Source organism: Poromitra crassiceps (assembly GCF_964638095.1).
Source record: "Poromitra crassiceps genome assembly, chromosome: 15".
Taxonomy (NCBI): domain Eukaryota; kingdom Metazoa; phylum Chordata; class Actinopteri; order Beryciformes; family Melamphaidae; genus Poromitra; species Poromitra crassiceps.
In genome coordinates, this window is record NC_139634.1 from 19,522,574 (window position 1) to 19,540,111 (window position 17,538).

The 17,538-nt window shown below is 47.0% G+C and overlaps 1 protein-coding gene across 1 annotated transcript in view; it reads right to left on the reverse strand.

Moving 5' to 3' along the window:
- Positions 1–15,978: 15,978 nt before the first annotated feature.
- macrod1 (mono-ADP ribosylhydrolase 1) overlaps positions 15,979–17,538 on the reverse strand; it is a gene marked incomplete at its 5' end in the record, with an annotated part of 177,641 nt that continues 176,081 nt past the window's right edge. Inside the window, one exon of the mRNA XM_083651800.1 lies at positions 15,979–16,413. Within this exon, the coding sequence (XP_083507926.1) occupies positions 16,379–16,413 (35 nt within the window). The 3' untranslated portion in view covers positions 15,979–16,378. The remainder of the gene's footprint in view (positions 16,414–17,538) is intronic.

The following is a 17,538-nucleotide window of genomic DNA, read 5'->3' on the forward strand; positions in this document are numbered from 1 at the left end:
TTGAAAAAGCCAAGCCGACCCGAGCTCTACTTAATACTGTAGTACTAAAAGCCCACAGTTATTTTGGACCTGTAATCAAGAAGCAGAATGAAAGCCACAATTAAACAAATGAAAATGATCAGTTCTGAAATGCAGGCGTCGCTCTGTGGGTGGGAATTACAAAGGGACAGAGATTAGATAAATACATAAATCTGACTTGAAAACCCCCCCGGATCTGATCTGTTAACAGCGGGATAAACAGGGAAGAACCCCTCCCATCTGGCTCGCATATGGCTGAAAATCCCATTTCAACTTGGGGGTTCCTTCCTGTGTAAATCCATTGATCTAATGGCAAATGAACCGCACTACTGACTGCTGCCTGAACCAAAATCCTCCTCAAGTCCTTTCCCCGTTAAAACAAATGGTGTCAGTGTAGAGCTGGGGGCAACCGCTACTGACTGACAGACAGACAGACAGACAGACGGAAAGGGGGAATGAGCCGCGCACAGCTTTGCAAATGAGACCTGAGAGTTCATTATGAAGCAACAACAGCCCACTTAAGATAGGTGGCCTCCAAAGAGCAGATCAGGACAAGGATAGGTCAGCATTACCGGTAGGGCAACAGTGTGTTTCGCTTTTTGTGTGTGTGTGTGTGTGTGTTTGGAAGACGACACCCAAGGATAATAGCAGGCCGTAGCTCTTTCTCTCCCCAGCGTCCACACACACACACATTCTGAATTATGATTCGCCGATGACAAATGGAACGCTAATACAATTCATGAATTATGTAGTTGTCATGGTGACATTAATCAAAAAAGCAGGCCTCTCTGGGCTGCGAACATTGTGTTTGTGGAATTGAGATGCATGACGGGAGGCTGCACACAGCGCGCCGCCCGAGCGAACCGGTGCTGGGCGAAGCCGATAGCGAGATATTGGGTCTGCCAGTCACTCTGAGGCTTATTATGAGTGCAATGCAACAATCATACGCCCTCAGGCACACAGACAGCGCCCACAGCAGACACCAAAAAAAGTCAACGGTATGAGGCTTTTAAATTCTCTAGTGAGGGGCGGTGCTTACGGTTCAGCACGCAGGAGAGAGCATTCATAGGTTATTTTTTTGTTTATGTGAAATCTCACATCGCTTTATCGAGAAATTCCCCCCAAACGGGTCGGTTCAGAAGAAGGGCGAATAAAAAAATAAACAGGAATTGGATTCGTTTGCGTTTTGACCTTTGTCAAATTCGTTTGCGCTTTCGAACGGAGGCTTCGTCCCGGAAAATCTTGGGAATGAAGTGAGTGATTAAAGGTGACCTCCGCTCCGGATTCCTGCACAAATGAATGATGGCTGGCCGCCTGGGCTGACATCACTGCTGCTGGATCAGGGGGGTCTGCTCAGCTGCTTCATTATTGAGCTCCGGAGTGGTATGTTACACTATCAGGGAACATCACTTTTTTTCTACCCCTCCTTTCAATCTTCCAGCCTTCCTCTGTAAAGACCTTCTGCTCTCTCTCTCTGTCTCTGAAGACTCCTCTTTATCTCCTCTCCCTCTCTCTCTGACACGAAGGCCTCTCTCACTTGTCCCTCCATCTGTGATTACTCTCTCTCGCTCTCTCTCTGCACCTGTGTCCTGAGTATATCTTTCCTTATCGCTCCCCCCACCCCGCAACCCCTTCACCCCCAGTCCTTGCCTGGGCTATCAAACTTTAATGATCGTGTCTTACTAAAGAGCCTCCAGTGACCAAAAAACCTCGCTTAAACCACTTAGTCCACTAACCGAACGGGCCTGGCATCCTAAATACTTGAAGGTGCATTTGATGTTTTAGGGCAGCTGCATGCTTCTGACATGATCCTGCGGTTCTCACGATTCTATCCAATTCTTAGCCGATCCAAACCTCTTTAAACCATTCCCAGGCCCAGAATCGACACGTGCCGCCAAAGCTTCACTTTAGGGTTCATAAAAAAGGTGTAATTTGTGATTTTTTTTTGCATTCTCTCTCGGTTGGCCGGCCGGCGGTCGCGGTACTGTAGGTGAGGATAGGCGAGCAGAGAGGTCATCTTTGATCGAGAAGCGGTGGTGTAATGCAATCAATTAGGTATTGCCCCGGGCAACAGAGGATGGAGGGATGGAGGGCGGGGGAGGGGGATGGTAGAGGAAGAAGAATCATTGAGAGGGAACACAATACAATACGGTGTAAAATAACAAGTGGAGTGTGTACGCGTGCCGACTGACCCTCAACCTTGCCTCCTCGCAAAACTGTCAAAATCTCCAGGCTTTCAGCAAGCTTTTACTCAATGAGGTGAGCCCAAAGGTGAGTCTGTCCATCTATAACCTCCCTCTCTCTCTCTCTCTCTCTCTCTCTCTCTCTCAAGTCATCTCTCTCTTCCTCCCTCCCTCCCTCCTCTATTCACTCATCTCTCTCTCTCTCCCTCTATTCAGTCATCTCTCTTTCAGGATCTTTCCTCCTCTCCCAATACAGTTTGTCCCTCCCCTCCTCCCTCCTCCCCTCCTCTCTGCCTCACTCTCTTTCTCTCCCCTAGTGTATTAAGGGCCTTTGACGCTCTCAGTAAAAGCTGATTTATTCTCTGGTGGTATCGATCGGTTTCTGCATTAAAGATTATAATTCATTACCGCGGCCCCTTTTAATACATTAAACACTCAAAATAAAAATAAAATAAACCCCAACCCACCACCACCCTCCCCTCCCCGGACGGCCTCCAGAGGGTGCGGGAAAACACTCGTCGAGACGTCCAGCCTGCCGTCCTGTGGGCTCCACCTGTGTGTGTGTGTGTGTGTGTGTGTGTGTGTGTGTGAGAGAGAGTGTACGTCACCGACTCAGACAGACATAAAGACGCTCGCCATAAACACACGTCTCCTGTCGCGCACGCACACACTCAGACAAACCACACACAAGCATAGGCACACACACACACACACACACACACACACACACAAGCATAGGCACGCACACACACACTCCCTCTCAACCATGACTGATGTGTGAATTCAGAGCAGCGGTTATACATACTGAACAATGCCTCCGCCACATACTTAGGCTTTCAACACGTGTACTGTATCTATGCGTTTGCCTCAGACATGAATAGATAATCATGTCATTATGATGTCATTATCCATGCATGGAGCTACAGTTGAAATCCCATTGAGATGAATTGTTCTGTGATAGGGGTGTCTGGTAGAGGTAAAAGCTACCACCGCGGGGCGACCCGGGTTCAATTCCCGGCAGCGGTACTTCTGGCTTGGTCCGACGTTCCTACAACTGACCTACAGTAAAAAAATATGGACAGAGCTATCCTATTGATTTTGGGCTCCCATTTTGAGTTGAAGTGGTGGCCGACGCCATCTTGATTTTTCGTCAGCAGAGTATGTGAGATGGGGGTTTCCCAGAGCCGCAGCTCCACCTGCTATTGGTCCGTGATCGGCAAGCTGCGCGATGTCAATCACCCCCTTTTCTATCATCTATTTAAAGGGCAGTTTAGAGTCCGGCGATTTATCATAGCCCGACGGGCATCGCTGAACGTGACGACCTTTCCAGTATCGCTCGACACTGATTTTGGACGCTGTCGCTCGTAAAAAGTAGAAACACCCAGGTGATATGAGAACGCATCGCAGAGGTGCAGAGCAGGATGTGTTGTGATATTTTCACATGGATTAATGCCGGACGGACAGACAGAGCTGCCAGTCAAGGTATAATGTTACCATTTTGATTGCAACATTACAAAACTATCTGCTTGTTAACATGCTGTATGATTATCCATGCTAACGATGTTTTAGCTGTTACTTACCATCTGTGTTGAGAATGTCCGCTTTCCAGGCATTAGCCTTTTTAACAGCATCTTTATAATCTGCCCGGTCGTTAGCCCAAAAGCACGGGAACCGTGTCATTGTGTTTATTAAGTTTTCGACAAATATGTGATCTTCTTCCATTCTTAATTCAACTAGCTAGCTAACTAGTGGCTTCAGAAACTGCGGTAGGAGAGAAACAAATGGTGGTTGTCATGACAACGGAGCCAACGATGGGGTCAAAGTTGAATCCAGATGAAGTCTTGACGATGGTCGCAACGTTCATCACAACGATGGCATATCGCCCGTCGCTGGAAGAATAAACACTTGTCGTTATCACCGACGATGGAATGTGATCATGGTCGGTCGCAACGACCATAAATCGCTGGACTCTAAACTGCCCTTTACTCCAAACAGGCGAGTTATATAAAAAATGACTTCCCCTACACGTGAGACTACAGTGACTCTGACTAACGGACGTAGATCGATCCATAGTCCCGCCTTTGTTGGGGGACTATGTAATTGGGGGAACTGAAAGAGGATGAATGACCATCTCCATGACACATTTTGACATGTAAGCAAATAAATATCAATAGTGGGCCATGTGGAGTCACACCTCAAAGTCATCTTTTGTCCATTTCTGTGAATTTCATGGGCAAACAACAGCTTAAGATGACTTCCCCAATGCTCGGGCCTCCAGCGGTATAGATAGTTTCCAGACAGGTCAAGTTAAGGATGTGTGTACTGCCTACACTGCCTGTTTGTCAATGTATAGATGGGTATAGCTAGTTAACAGACAGGTCAAGTGAAGGATGTGTGTACTGCCTACACTCTCTGTCAATGCAGCCTCTGTGGAATAGTGGGGATTTAAGAACTGCCATGTGTCCCCTAACGATTTTACCCCAAACGGCCGGGGCCGATTCCCTGCGCAAAACAAGATTGCCCTTCCACAGCGCCCTGACACATTGACTTTGTATCTCGGCCTCGCGAAGACTAGAGGGCCAATCGCCCTGATTCGCTGTCACTCCCATGGACAATTTCCCTCTCCATCCGTACCTCTCGCCTTTCTCCTTCCATTAAAGGACTCTTCTCCCTCGCAGCTCCAACTTCTCTCTCTGTCCACTCTCTCTCTCTCCCCCCTCTGCCTCTCTCTCTCTCCCCCCTCTGCCTCTCTCTGCCTCTGACAGGCTTTCAGACAGTAAATCAGGGACATTGATCCAGCGCAGCGCCCAAGTGTCCTGGATTCTGCTAAAGAGCCATTTTCATTTCACAAGCAGTTTACTGGCCTCGCTCTCCCCCATCCATAAACATCACCCTCCTCCCTCTTCTCTCGCTCTCTCCATCACGGCCTCATCCATACACATCAGCCATCTCACCTAACAGCCACAGCCCAATCCTGTCGGACTGCCGACCGCCGCTTCAGCCCCTCGCTTTGCTGTGCAATCACTGCTTTCTTGGAGGAGAAACATCGTGCAAGGCTGCGAAACACAACGCTGATACTGATGGCACACACACACACACACACACACACACACACACACACACAAACAAACACACATGCGCACACCTACACTCTTACACCAGTGGTTCCCAAACTGCGGTCCGGGGACCACTAGGAGTCCTTAGGAACCTGGGGCCGGTTGCACAAAGCATGTTAAGATTTTCCTTAGAGTCCGAGTTAAAGTCCCTGGAAACCAGAAATATTTTATTATTATTTAGCATTTTGAGTTCATCACATCACAGGAGCTTATGTTAATAAGCCACCAGCCAAATTTGAACGATGATGAACGTCGCAAAGTATATAAATTTAGGTTTGACAGTCTGGCAAAAGTAATGAGAATGAATTATTTTTTAGAGTGTATTTTCTCCCGCGGAATGTGTGGGCGTGTCCCATCTGCAGCAGCCTCCGAGAGAGAGAGCGCGAGACAGAGGGGGGGAGGGAAACGGAGAAAGAGAGAAAGAGAGATCGACACACACACACACCGTGCGTGTGTGTGTGTGTGTGTGTGTGTGTTGCTCGGAGAGGGACTCTTGCTGCGACTGCACAGCGTGTGTGTGTGTGTGTGTATGTGTGAGTAACCTCGCGTCACCAGGCTGTGTGTCTCTGTGCTCTCTCTCACACGAGAGGAGAGAGAGAGAGAGAGAAGAGGAGAGGAGAGAGAGAGAGAGAGAGAGAGGAGAGAGAGAGAGAGAGAGAGAGGAGAGAGAGAGAGCAGCATAGCGCTCGGCACAGAGTGGGAGGCAGACGGACACTGCGCTGTCACTGGGGGCAAAGAACGGACAAAAGGAGGGCAGATTGCGCACGTGTACAAAGGTTATATAGAGCTTATGACGTCATAAGCTCCTGCATTTTAGCACCTCGCGCACTGCTCTCTTCAATGAGGTAGTATCTTGTAGAATCTTGTAGAAAAGTGTCGATTTTAAGGCTTTGGGTTGAAAGTAATGTATAATAATTTCGGAGGCAGACAATTACTAACATAAGACCCTAAATAACATAGTTATAACGTTTTTGTGGATTTTGGTTTCCAGGGACTTTAAGGTGTCCATAGAATAGAATCGGCTGCACAACACACCCTTAAATCTTGTGCTTACATTTTCCTTAAAATGTTTAACCTTATGGAGAAGATTTAAGGGTGTTTTGTGCAACTGATTTTATTTTATGGACACCTTAACTCGGACTCTAAGGAACATCTTAACTTAAGGTGCTTTGTGCAACCGGCCCTACACATTTATCATTCCAGAGATTCCCACAGAAAAAATATAGGCTATAGACGGTTTTCACGGAATTGGGTTGCTATGGGAACAGTTTGAACCCTATCTTATTTCCTGTCAGCTATTGCATTAGCAAACATTGCAACAGGAAGTAAGCTAGGGGCAATTTAGAATGTTTATGTTGTCAAATTAAAAGCGTCTATAGACATAAATGGATGAATCCAGAGGGATAGAAACTCACCTTTTAAGCTAGTGTATTTGGCCCCCTATACTGTATCTAGGTAGCCTACCGGATCTAGCCTACCCTACGGTAGTTACTGTAGCAGCTAGCTAGTTGCTGTAATTGTGGTGATTGTTACAGTAGCTCATTTGAAAACTGTTACAGCTGTGGCCAGCTCAGGCCCTGCTGCAGCACCAGTTTCAGTGTCTGGTCTATTTCTTATGTGAGCGGCGAGCGTGCAGTCAGGCAGGAAGTCAGTACAAGTTGTGACCGGCACGGAGCAAAGCAAAGTGTGTCTGGTGTGACCGGACAGGCTCCTGCTCGAGCTGAAGTTACGCTTGGCGGCGCTTTCGGAGCTCGTGTGTTTGCACCGTCAGGTCTATCTGAAGTCCTCATTGTCCCCCACCAAAGCGGGAACTACGGATTGCTCTCCGTCCATTAGTTAGTCACACTATACCGTTGACTTTGTGACGGCATTGACAAAGAATGGGGACTCAGTGGTAAAACGGGAATCGGACTGACCCAAGGGTAGAATCACATCACTGGTTGGGGACAACATGTTTACTATTTGTTTGTTGTGTTGTATTGAAGTAATGCTATAGCTTTCTAAAGCCTAGATGACATTTTTCTGGGTAGGGTTTCCCACCACGAGTGGCCGCCGGGAATGAGGTCAATAATATAATTATCAAATGGGAGTCTGTGGTCCAATAGGCCTCCGGAGACAGAAATCTTTATTGTACCTATAGGGCAAGTCGATTAGTCTTGTCTAGTCTTATTTACTTCATGTTTGTTAGCGTTTCCCAGATCTAAAAATAGGCGGCGTATGGGAGAAATTCTGGGAGAAACTCTATGACATTTGTCAAATAGAGAGCCAAAGTGAAACGTCACTTCCTGCTTTCTCCCTGTACCAGCGCTGAGAAAAATCTGAATGTCGGTGGACGAAGAATAAGGTTACTTTTTTGATCCCGTTTGAATTGTGCCACGGGGTGCCAAAGCTAATTTTGTCAATTTACAACATAACTTTGCATGTCAAGAAAGTCACCGTTTGTCGTCAAACTGAAACGTAGGGGTTAGTTTCGTATAAAAACTACATACCTCGTGGAAGCTCGTGGCATGTCGCCGGTGGCGAAGGCTGGAGGCACCCTCTCTGCCTGTGATTGGCCTAGCGTCAAACGTTCATCCAATCACATTCGCTTGGCTATCCTGCATCTCTTTCTACAGTCTGTGGTCAGACAGACAGCAGTTTCGCTTGCTAGCATGCATGAAAGACGCCACTGTGTGTTTATGTTTTTGATGTCTGGTCTCTGGTTGTAAATGCTGCAGCTAGTCTTGGCAGTGCACGTATGTAGCCTACAGACAAAAAATAAAAGATAAAAGATTAATGAGAATTGGTCAAGGGTTATATATATATATCCCGGTACGGGATGGGTTTTAGCACCCCAGCCTGGCTCTCTCGTGAGGGAGAAATCCACAAACGCTACGGATCAGCCTCCTGAAAATCTGCGTAAACATCGGCCCGGCCTGGGGTCCTTCAGGCTAGAGCGAGGTGCTCCGCGCAGGTGAATGACGTGCAGCGCACAGGCCTCCTTGAGGCATCCTCCCTGCCCATGGTACGGCATGGTAGGATTGCCTTTTTCCGCAGGAGGTTCTGGTGAGACGAAGGAGGTGCCCGGCCTGGAATCACCCCACAGGGCCTTAGACCTCCATGCACCGAAGGTCTTGCAATACTGCGGTGTAGCACTAAACTCTATTGCAGCGGATTGGGCGTGATCAACCCTTCCGTGGGCAACGTTGCAGACAGAGTAGGAAGGCTGATCCGTGAGCGGCTGCTTCTGGGAAGGGGGTCGGGGTCGTAATCGGCCTCGGCTGGGTCTACTGGGCGAGGGTGTATGATGTTGTCAGACCCGAAACACCCCACGACCCCAATCAACATCACTTATGACGCGTCCCAGCGCATGCTGTAGCATGTATACTGAAACCATATAAAAACAGTGTCAATGCCCATTTACTCTTTCTAACACAAGAGTGACATGTATTTGAGAAATGGGAAATGTAGCTTTATGGAGTGGGATCACGTGGAGATGGTCTTCAGACACTTTAATGAGATTGACAGTAAGTAGCCTAAACATTGTTTCAGATACATGGTGGAGTTGTGGAAAAGTGTGTGTGAGTTTGGAAGAGGAGTGCACCACTAGGTGGAGACATAGCAGTGTTGCTTTCGTAGACGAAAACTGAGGAAAAATGTTAGTCAACGACCTATTTTCACTTGTGAAAACTAGACTAAATGTTAGGGAGGGACGAATTGGGAAGAGATCCAATCAGAAGAGAAGAATAAGTTAAACATATGTGTCTGTATTGCACATTCAAACCTTAAAACAATTCCAGAATAACACAAGTTTGGAAATTCTAATGAATAGTTACGGTTTTCTTTGACTAAGATGAGATGAAAATACTTAGACACTTAGTTGATGAAAACTTGACTAAATAAAATCAGGATGAGGTTGACTAAATATGATAAGAGCTTAAGAGAAGGTGGATTATAGCTCACTCAGATAAACATGTGAATGATGTGTGATATGCAAAGGTTGTTGGTTCAATCCCAGCCTCAGGCAATTTCTTAAAAAGTACTCACATTATAAGATGCAGCAGTGATCCTTCTTTATCATCACCAGTAGTTTGAACACTGATAGAAATAAGCTGATGAAGGAGACTCTAGCTTCCTGACTCTAGCTAAACTCACTGGTACAAATCTCACCTGTCTCACTCTTTATGCTCTGTGTTATTGTCAGTGTGAATACGGTGTGTAGAAATCAGAAGCTTAACTCCCAACAGCTCATAGCTCAGTCAGCTGAGCGGCTGCGTCACTGTCTCTGTCTGACAGGTAGACTGTTGGTTCGATTCCCGATGGAGGTGACATATTACAGCACTGCCCTGTCTTTAACATCACCAGTGTAGCGCCTCCTACAGGCAGATACACAGAGCGATACAGCGCCTCCAACAGATCCACAGAAATGGACACTGGACAGACTGCAAAGAGATCCAGACATGTCATATACTGAGTAGGGATGGGCATTTCTAGCAAAAACACTATTCGAAATTCGCTGGCCAAATTCGAATTTAATTCGAAATTCAAAAAAAAAAAAAAAAAAAAAAAAAATTGTGAGTGAAATGTTGCATTGTCTCCCCTGATTCTAAGTCTACGGCTTTATTAATTAATATAAAAAGCTTCTGCTGTGGATTTTTAGCTCAAACAAGCATTGCACCACTGAAGTAAAGAACATGTTACATGACATTGACATTTTCGAAAATAAAAAACAGTTTTGACAATCATGAGTGGTTCATTAAATATTTAGTAGGCTCAGGTCTGAGTGCCAAAGGGGTGCCAAAGTCACCCCCTCTCCCTCTTCATGGGATTTCATCCGCCATTCATTTTTCCATAAACCTTGCTTAAAATGCTTATAAAAATTGTTTTACTTGCTCAAACCAAGCGATTTGACTATACTTAGAATCAGGGGAGACAATGCAACATTTCACTAATTTTTATTTTTTTTTCGAATTTCGAATTTCAATAATAAAAGTCGACCTTGATAATAACAACGATTATTCGAAAATTCGAAATTCGATGCCCATCCCTAATACTGAGTCTAGAGCAGTTTTTCAAAAAGTTATTTTTACGCCTTTGCAGCTAGAGTCAACGCAAAAACAAAGTACGTACTTCCGATGTCAGTAAGAGTTCAGCTCTCTGTGGTTTTCTCACTCATAACCCTCAGCTCATGTCTCTGCAGAGGTGGGGGGGGGGGGGGGGGGACAGCCCCTGCCTTAGCTCCAGCTACTGGCAGCGGAGCGGGAATCAAACCCACAACCTCTGGCCCCGGTGTCTCTGTGTGTATTACTCCTTCACACCACCAGCTGCCCTTCACACTCACAGCTCTTCTCCGGGTGCTCTTGTCTCTTCCCTCTGCCTGTCACATTCAAAACTGACTGAGGATCGAACCCACAACTTCAAAAGTCACTGAGGCTCAAACCCACAAGCGCCAAAATACTAGACAGCAATCCAACTCTCTGAGCTAGTGGGTCATAGTGATTAAGACTAGAAGATTAAAGTATAGTCTTTATGCATCTTAAAATATGTTTTGAAGGGACCTTTTAAGTTGAATAGTATTTGACTTATATTAATATGATGTGTGTTTCTATTCGCCTTGCACAGAAAACCTTTTACTTTTATACTTGAGTCAGTACTTCTGCTTTACCAGTCTTTTTTTTACACAAATAACTGTGCTACTTAATCAGAGCAACAATGTGATTACATTTGGAATAACAAGAAAAAATTACACTGTGCTATAGGCTAAGTAGGCCTAAATAACTAACTAAATAACTCAGATATAGGGTTTGCAATTGTAACGTTCCATATAATGAAGTATCTCATGCTTGTTGATTTAATGATTGTTTTGCACCTGCTGCTCACGTTTGAGATACTTCTGGCTAGCCTGGAAAGAAGGTGGGAGCAGCCGAGTACAGTCAGCCAATCAGAGGCAGAGGGGCGGGTCATGCCCTTTCATACTTAAGTTTAATAGAAAAGAGGTAGCCGGCACTACTTTCCAAACATGGCCGCCGACCTCTTTTCCTTCCAAAAAGACAGATTATGTGCATTTTGGATTAACATTTCATCGTGTGGCGAGTACCCGAAGCACAACATGTATTTTGGCGCCGTGAGATGTGTGTTTTGGCAGATTTTTAACAGCTGTACCATTAGCCTCCATTCTATGGCGATAGTTACTAACTTCACGACTGTAGCTCACTGTAAACTGAGCGGACAGTGCCGGTAAGGCATGGTGTATCTTGGTTATGTGGGGGGGATGTGGCAAATGAGCTAAACTTCCAAAAAAGTGGTGTATCCCTTTAAGCTTCTGATTTCTACACACTATTCACACTGACAATAACACAGAGCATAAAGAGTGAGACAGGTGAGATTTGTACCAGTGAGTTGAGCTAGAGTCAGGGACTGACTAGTCTCCTTCATCAGCTTAATTCTATCAGTGTTCAAACTACTAGTCATGATAAAGAAGGATCACTGCTGCATCTTATAATGTGAGTACTTTTTAAGAAATTGCCTGAGGCTGGGATTGAACCAACAACCTTTGCATATCACACAACATTCACATGTTTATCTGAGTGAGCTATAATGCACTTTCTCGCTCTTATCATATTTAGTCAACCTCATCCTGATTTTATTTAGTCAAGTTTTCGTCAACTAAGTGTCTAAGTATTTTCATCTCACCTTAGTCAAAGAAAACCGTAACTATTCATTAGAATTTCCAAACTTATTGTAAAGATATATTAATCTGTTATTCTGGAATTATTTTAAGGTTTGAATGTGCAATACAGACACAGATGTTTAACTTCTTCACAGCCTGCCCCCACCCAATCTCTCACACAGCCTACTGTTTGACAGCCTGCCCTCCACCCAATCTCTCTGACACAGCCTACTGTTTCACAGCCTGCCCTCCACCCAATCTCTCTGACACAGCCTACTGTTTCACAGCCTGCCCCCACCCAATCTCTCACACAGCCTACTGTTTCACGGCCTGCCCTCCACCCAATCTCTCTGACACAGCCTACTGTTTCACAGCCTGCCCCCACCCAATCTCTCTGACACAGCCTACTGTTTCACAGCCTGCCCCCCACCCAATCTCTCTGACACAGCCTACTGTTTCACAGCCTGCCCCCACCCAATCTCTCTGACACAGCCTACTGTTTCACAGCCTGCCCCCACCCAATCTCTCTGACACAGCCTACTGTTTCACAGCCTGCCCCCACCCAATCTCTCTCACACAGCCTACTGTTTCACAGCCTGCCCCCACCCAATCTCTCTGACACAGCCTACTGTTTCACAGCCTGCCCCCACCCAATCTCTCTCACACAGCCTACTGTTTGACAGCCTGCCCCCATCCAATCTCTCTGACACAGCCTACTGTTTCACAGCCTGCCCCCACCCAATCTCTCACACAGCCTACTGTTTGACAGCCTGCCCTCCACCCAATCTCTCTGACACAGCCTACTGTTTCACAGCCTGCCCTCCACCCAATCTCTCTGACACAGCCTACTGTTTCACAGCCTGCCCCCACCCAATCTCTCACACAGCCTACTGTTTCACAGCCTGCCCTCCACCCAATCTCTCTGACACAGCCTACTGTTTCACAGCCTGCCCCCACCCAATCTCTCTGACACAGCCTACTGTTTCACAGCCTGCCCCCCACCCAATCTCTCTGACACAGCCTACTGTTTCACAGCCTGCCCCCACCCAATCTCTCTGACACAGCCTACTGTTTCACAGCCTGCCCTCCACCCAATCTCTCTCACACAGCCTACTGTTTCACAGCCTGCCCCCACCCAATCTCTCTCACACAGCCTACTGTTTCACAGCCTGCCCCCACCCAATCTCTCTGACACAGCCTACTGTTTCACAGCCTGCCCCCACCCAATCTCTCTCACACAGCCTACTGTTTCACAGCCTGCCCCCATCCAATCTCTCTGACACAGCCTACTGTTTCACAGCCTGCCCCCCACCCAATCTCTCACACAGCCTACTGTTTCACAGCCTGCCCCCACCCAATCTCTCTGACACAGCCTACTGTTTCACAGCCTGCCCCCACCCAATCTCTCTCACACAGCCTACTGTTTCACAGCCTGCCCCCATCCAATCTCTCTGACACAGCCTACTGTTTCACAGCCTGCCCCCACCCAATCTCTCTGACACAGCCTACTGTTTCACAGCCTGCCCCCCACCCAATCTCTCTCACACAGCCTACTGTTTCACAGCCTGCCCCCCACCCAATCTCTCTCACACAGCCTACTGTTTCACAGCCTGCCCCCACCCAATCTCTCTGACACAGCCTACTGTTTCACAGCCTGCCCCCACCCAATCTCTCTCACACAGCCTACTGTTTTACAGCCTGCCCCCATCCAATCTCTCTGACACAGCCTACTGGTTCACAGCCTGCCCCCACCCAATCTCTCTCACACAGCCTACTGTTTCACAGCCTGCCCCCCCAATCTCTCTCTCACAGCCTACTGTTTCACAGCCTGCCCTCACCCAAGGTCCTTACTCTTGAAGATATTAAGTATATTTTTATACACACACACACACGCACACACATGCGTTGGCGGGCCAATGCTTTCCGAGGCCAACAGGATTATCAGTGTATGTTCTGGAAGATGGCAGGGAATCGGCCTTCAAGTTAACGATACAGTTAGTGTAATTGGTCTTCGTCTGTCATCTCTAACAGAGCTGTGGACTATCTGAGTCAGAGAGAGAGAGACATTACTGATGTGGGGACAGTGATGAAAATTGGTTGGAGGATAATGAGTCTCACTGTCTTTTCATCCTCTCATCCTCTACCTCTCTCGCCCTCCCTCTCTCTCTCATTATTCAGAGTGACTGGTTGGAGAGTAGCTTCACAGTCTGCTGCTTATTAAAGAGAGCCAGAGCTGAGTTCACCCCCCTCCGTCTCTCTCAGCCTGCCTTCATCAAATGTTGGCAGTTTTTACATTTCTAAAAACCACCGATATTAATGTTTGGGAACCAAAATGTTGCATATCAACATTTCTAGATGTAAAACACTCCTAACTTGGTTTAGAGTTTTTCACAACAAAATGTAAGTTTTGTAAGGTCCCAGCCAGGCCTCTCTAGCTTAGAAAATAACATGGCTGGCAGGGAGGAGTTTGCAGTCACGTTTTTATTTAAGCCTAACCCAAACCCTAACCAAGCCGTTATAGTTGCCTAACTACAACCAAGTTATTTTATTTGCTTTTTTCTTTTTTCTTTTAATTAACTGAAAACTGGAACAAATTTACTTGGAAAATGTCAGTTAATTTTAAATGTCGATAGCAAGGTATGCTTGATTAACAAACATTGAATGTCACGTATCTGTGGTTTGTAGAAACATAAAGTGCCAACATTTTAGTCTGGCAACTGGGTTGTCTATTCTTTCTACCTCCCTCTCTCAGTTTGAACTCCCCTATCCCTCCTCCCTGCCTCCCTCTCCCATCTGTTTATTTTTTCCATTGGCCTGTGGAGTAAAACGGAGTGAGAGAGATGAGGAGGGCAAGGGAGAAAGAAGAAAGGGAGGCCCAGACCGAGAGAATCACACAACGAAGATCCCCCTCCGTGACAGATGAGGCTTTTACAGAAGAAGAGGGCTTTTTCTCAATTTCCTGTTGATATTCTTTCTAGTTTATTTTTTCCAAACCCCCGTCCCTTTCCTCCGCCATCCCAGTCCTCCACCCTCCCTCCCTGCGCATGAGGCAGATTGTTTGGAATCAATAAAGACGTGTGTCGGCAGATGAAAGTCGCGGGGCGGGGCGTTGGCGCGCTAAACACTCATTTTCTTTCACGCCTCACACACAAATCACCGGCTGGCTGCGTCCCGGCGACAACACGTAACGAAGACACCCCGCGACAAACAATTAAAAACTCGTCTTAATGTAATCGACTAACATCTGTGCAAACACACATTATGTGGCTTTCTGACAGGCGGCGTTGGATGGGACCGGGACAACTAAGGACACACACACACAAATGAAAGGGGACAGGCAAGAGGAACAGGGAATGAGCGGGTGCTTTATGAAAAACCCAGGGCCACTACATTTTTTTTAGGGATGCACGATGACATCAGCACGTTATCGGTATCGGCCGATAAAGGCTTTAAAATGAAATATCGGCATCGACCCGAAATATTTTAATTGGGCTATGCCCAAATGCTCGATACTTGGATAAACAAAAAATATGGCATGTTTTTCATAACCTAAGTTGAAGGAGTTTTCTTATTTTGCCCAGTGACATTTTGAAAGGCATTGTATTTATGGCTGCTTCCAGCAGTACGCCATCATGATAAGAGTAGGCATAATAATGTGTTAATTCCACTACAGGAGAGACTTGATCTCTGAAGGTGAGGAAAAATGCACACATATACGGTACATCGGTATTGGAAATCGGCCAAAAGAGGTGGAAAATATCGGGGGGGGGGTCCAATATTGTCCTTCTGTCTCACTCAATTTCATTCACCCACATGAAGCTACAGTAGACTAGTCTAAGAGGGAAATATTCACACACAGGAAGCTACAGTAGACTAAGAGGGAAATATTCATGTGAAGCAGTCTGTGACACCGCGACTCACTGACTCGCACAGCATCTCCAGGAATAACAATTTCATCCACACTCCAAGCCTCTGTGATTAGTTTTAATACCAATTTGTTCTTGGTCTCACTCACGCACACGTATACACTGGAATCCAATATTCAAACAGCACAGTCAGGACAAAACACTCAGGTCTGATCCAAAGCACTGATTGACAGACAAAGTGGGTCAAGATTCATTGACGGTGCGACTAAAAGTTACAATCCATTTTTCACAAGAATTATCAACATCACAGCAAGCAGACGGGGGCTTGGCTTCGCCCCCTGTCACCTCTCTTAACCTCGACCATTAGTGGGAAAAGCTGCCGAACTAAGCCAAAAGAAATCAGCATCTGGGGGCAACTTCAGCGAGAGTGCACTTCAGAAAAGCAATCAACCGTTTAAGAGTTATCTTCCAGCTGAAGAAGGTGTTGATCTGCGTCGACAGCAGGGAGGTGGACGTGAAGCAACCAAATCCGCCAAATCCACTCGCTCAGAGTTTACTCTTGACAGTGGCCTCTGTGGGAGCTGGGAGAGAAGAAACACAATATAGCTTTTAAAAGAGGAAAATCCAAGAGGAAATAAGCCGGCCATGCAGCGGTTAATTGTGTTTTTTGGCTTTTGGTGCGTCTCTGGTTGCTGCAGAGGGATCTGTTAGCAAGGATTAGTCACTTTCTGTCCAACACGGCTATTGACACACTCAAAACGTGCAGAAACATGCGCCACACACACAGGTGGTGCGGACGGTGCCAGGTGTTGGAGACACATAAGGTTTATAGTGGAGACTTGGATGCCTGCCTGCAGCAGCTTTGTCACACAGACAGACTTTTCCGGTCCATCTACCAGCCAAGCACCACAACTACTACTGCTCGCTCACTGCTGCTACCCTCCATCTACCAGCTATGCACCACTACTGCTACTGCTCGCTCACTGCTGCTACCCTCCATCTACCAGCTATGCACCACTACTGCTACTGCTCGCTCACTGCTGCTACCCTCCATCTACCAGCCGTGCACCACTACTACTACTGCTCACTCACTGCTGCTACCCTCCATCTACCAGCCGTGCACCACTACTGCTACTGCTCGCTCACTGCTGCTACCCTCCATCTACCAGCCGTGCACCACTACTACTACTGCTCGCTCACTGCTGCTACCCTCCATCTACCAGCTATGCACCACTACTGCTACTGCTCGCTCACTGCTGCTACCCTCCATCTACCAGCCATGCACCACTACTGCTACTGCTCGCTCACTGCTGCTACCCTCCATCTAACAGCCATGCACCACTACTGCTACTGCTCGCTCACTGCTGCTACCCTCCATCTACCAGCTATGCACCACTACTGCTACTGCTCACTGCTGCTACCCTCCATCTACCAGCCGTGCACCACTACTACTACTGCTCGCTCACTGCTGCTACCCTCCATCTAACAGCCATGCACCACTACTGCTACTGCTCGCTCACTGCTGCTACCCTCCATCTACCAGCCGTGCACCACTACTACTACTGCTCACTCACTGCTGCTACCCTCCATCTACCAGCCGTGCACCACTACTGCTACTGCTCGCTCACTGCTGCTACCCTCCATCTACCAGCCATGCACCACTACTACTACTGCTCGCTCACTGCTGCTACCCTCCATCTACCAGC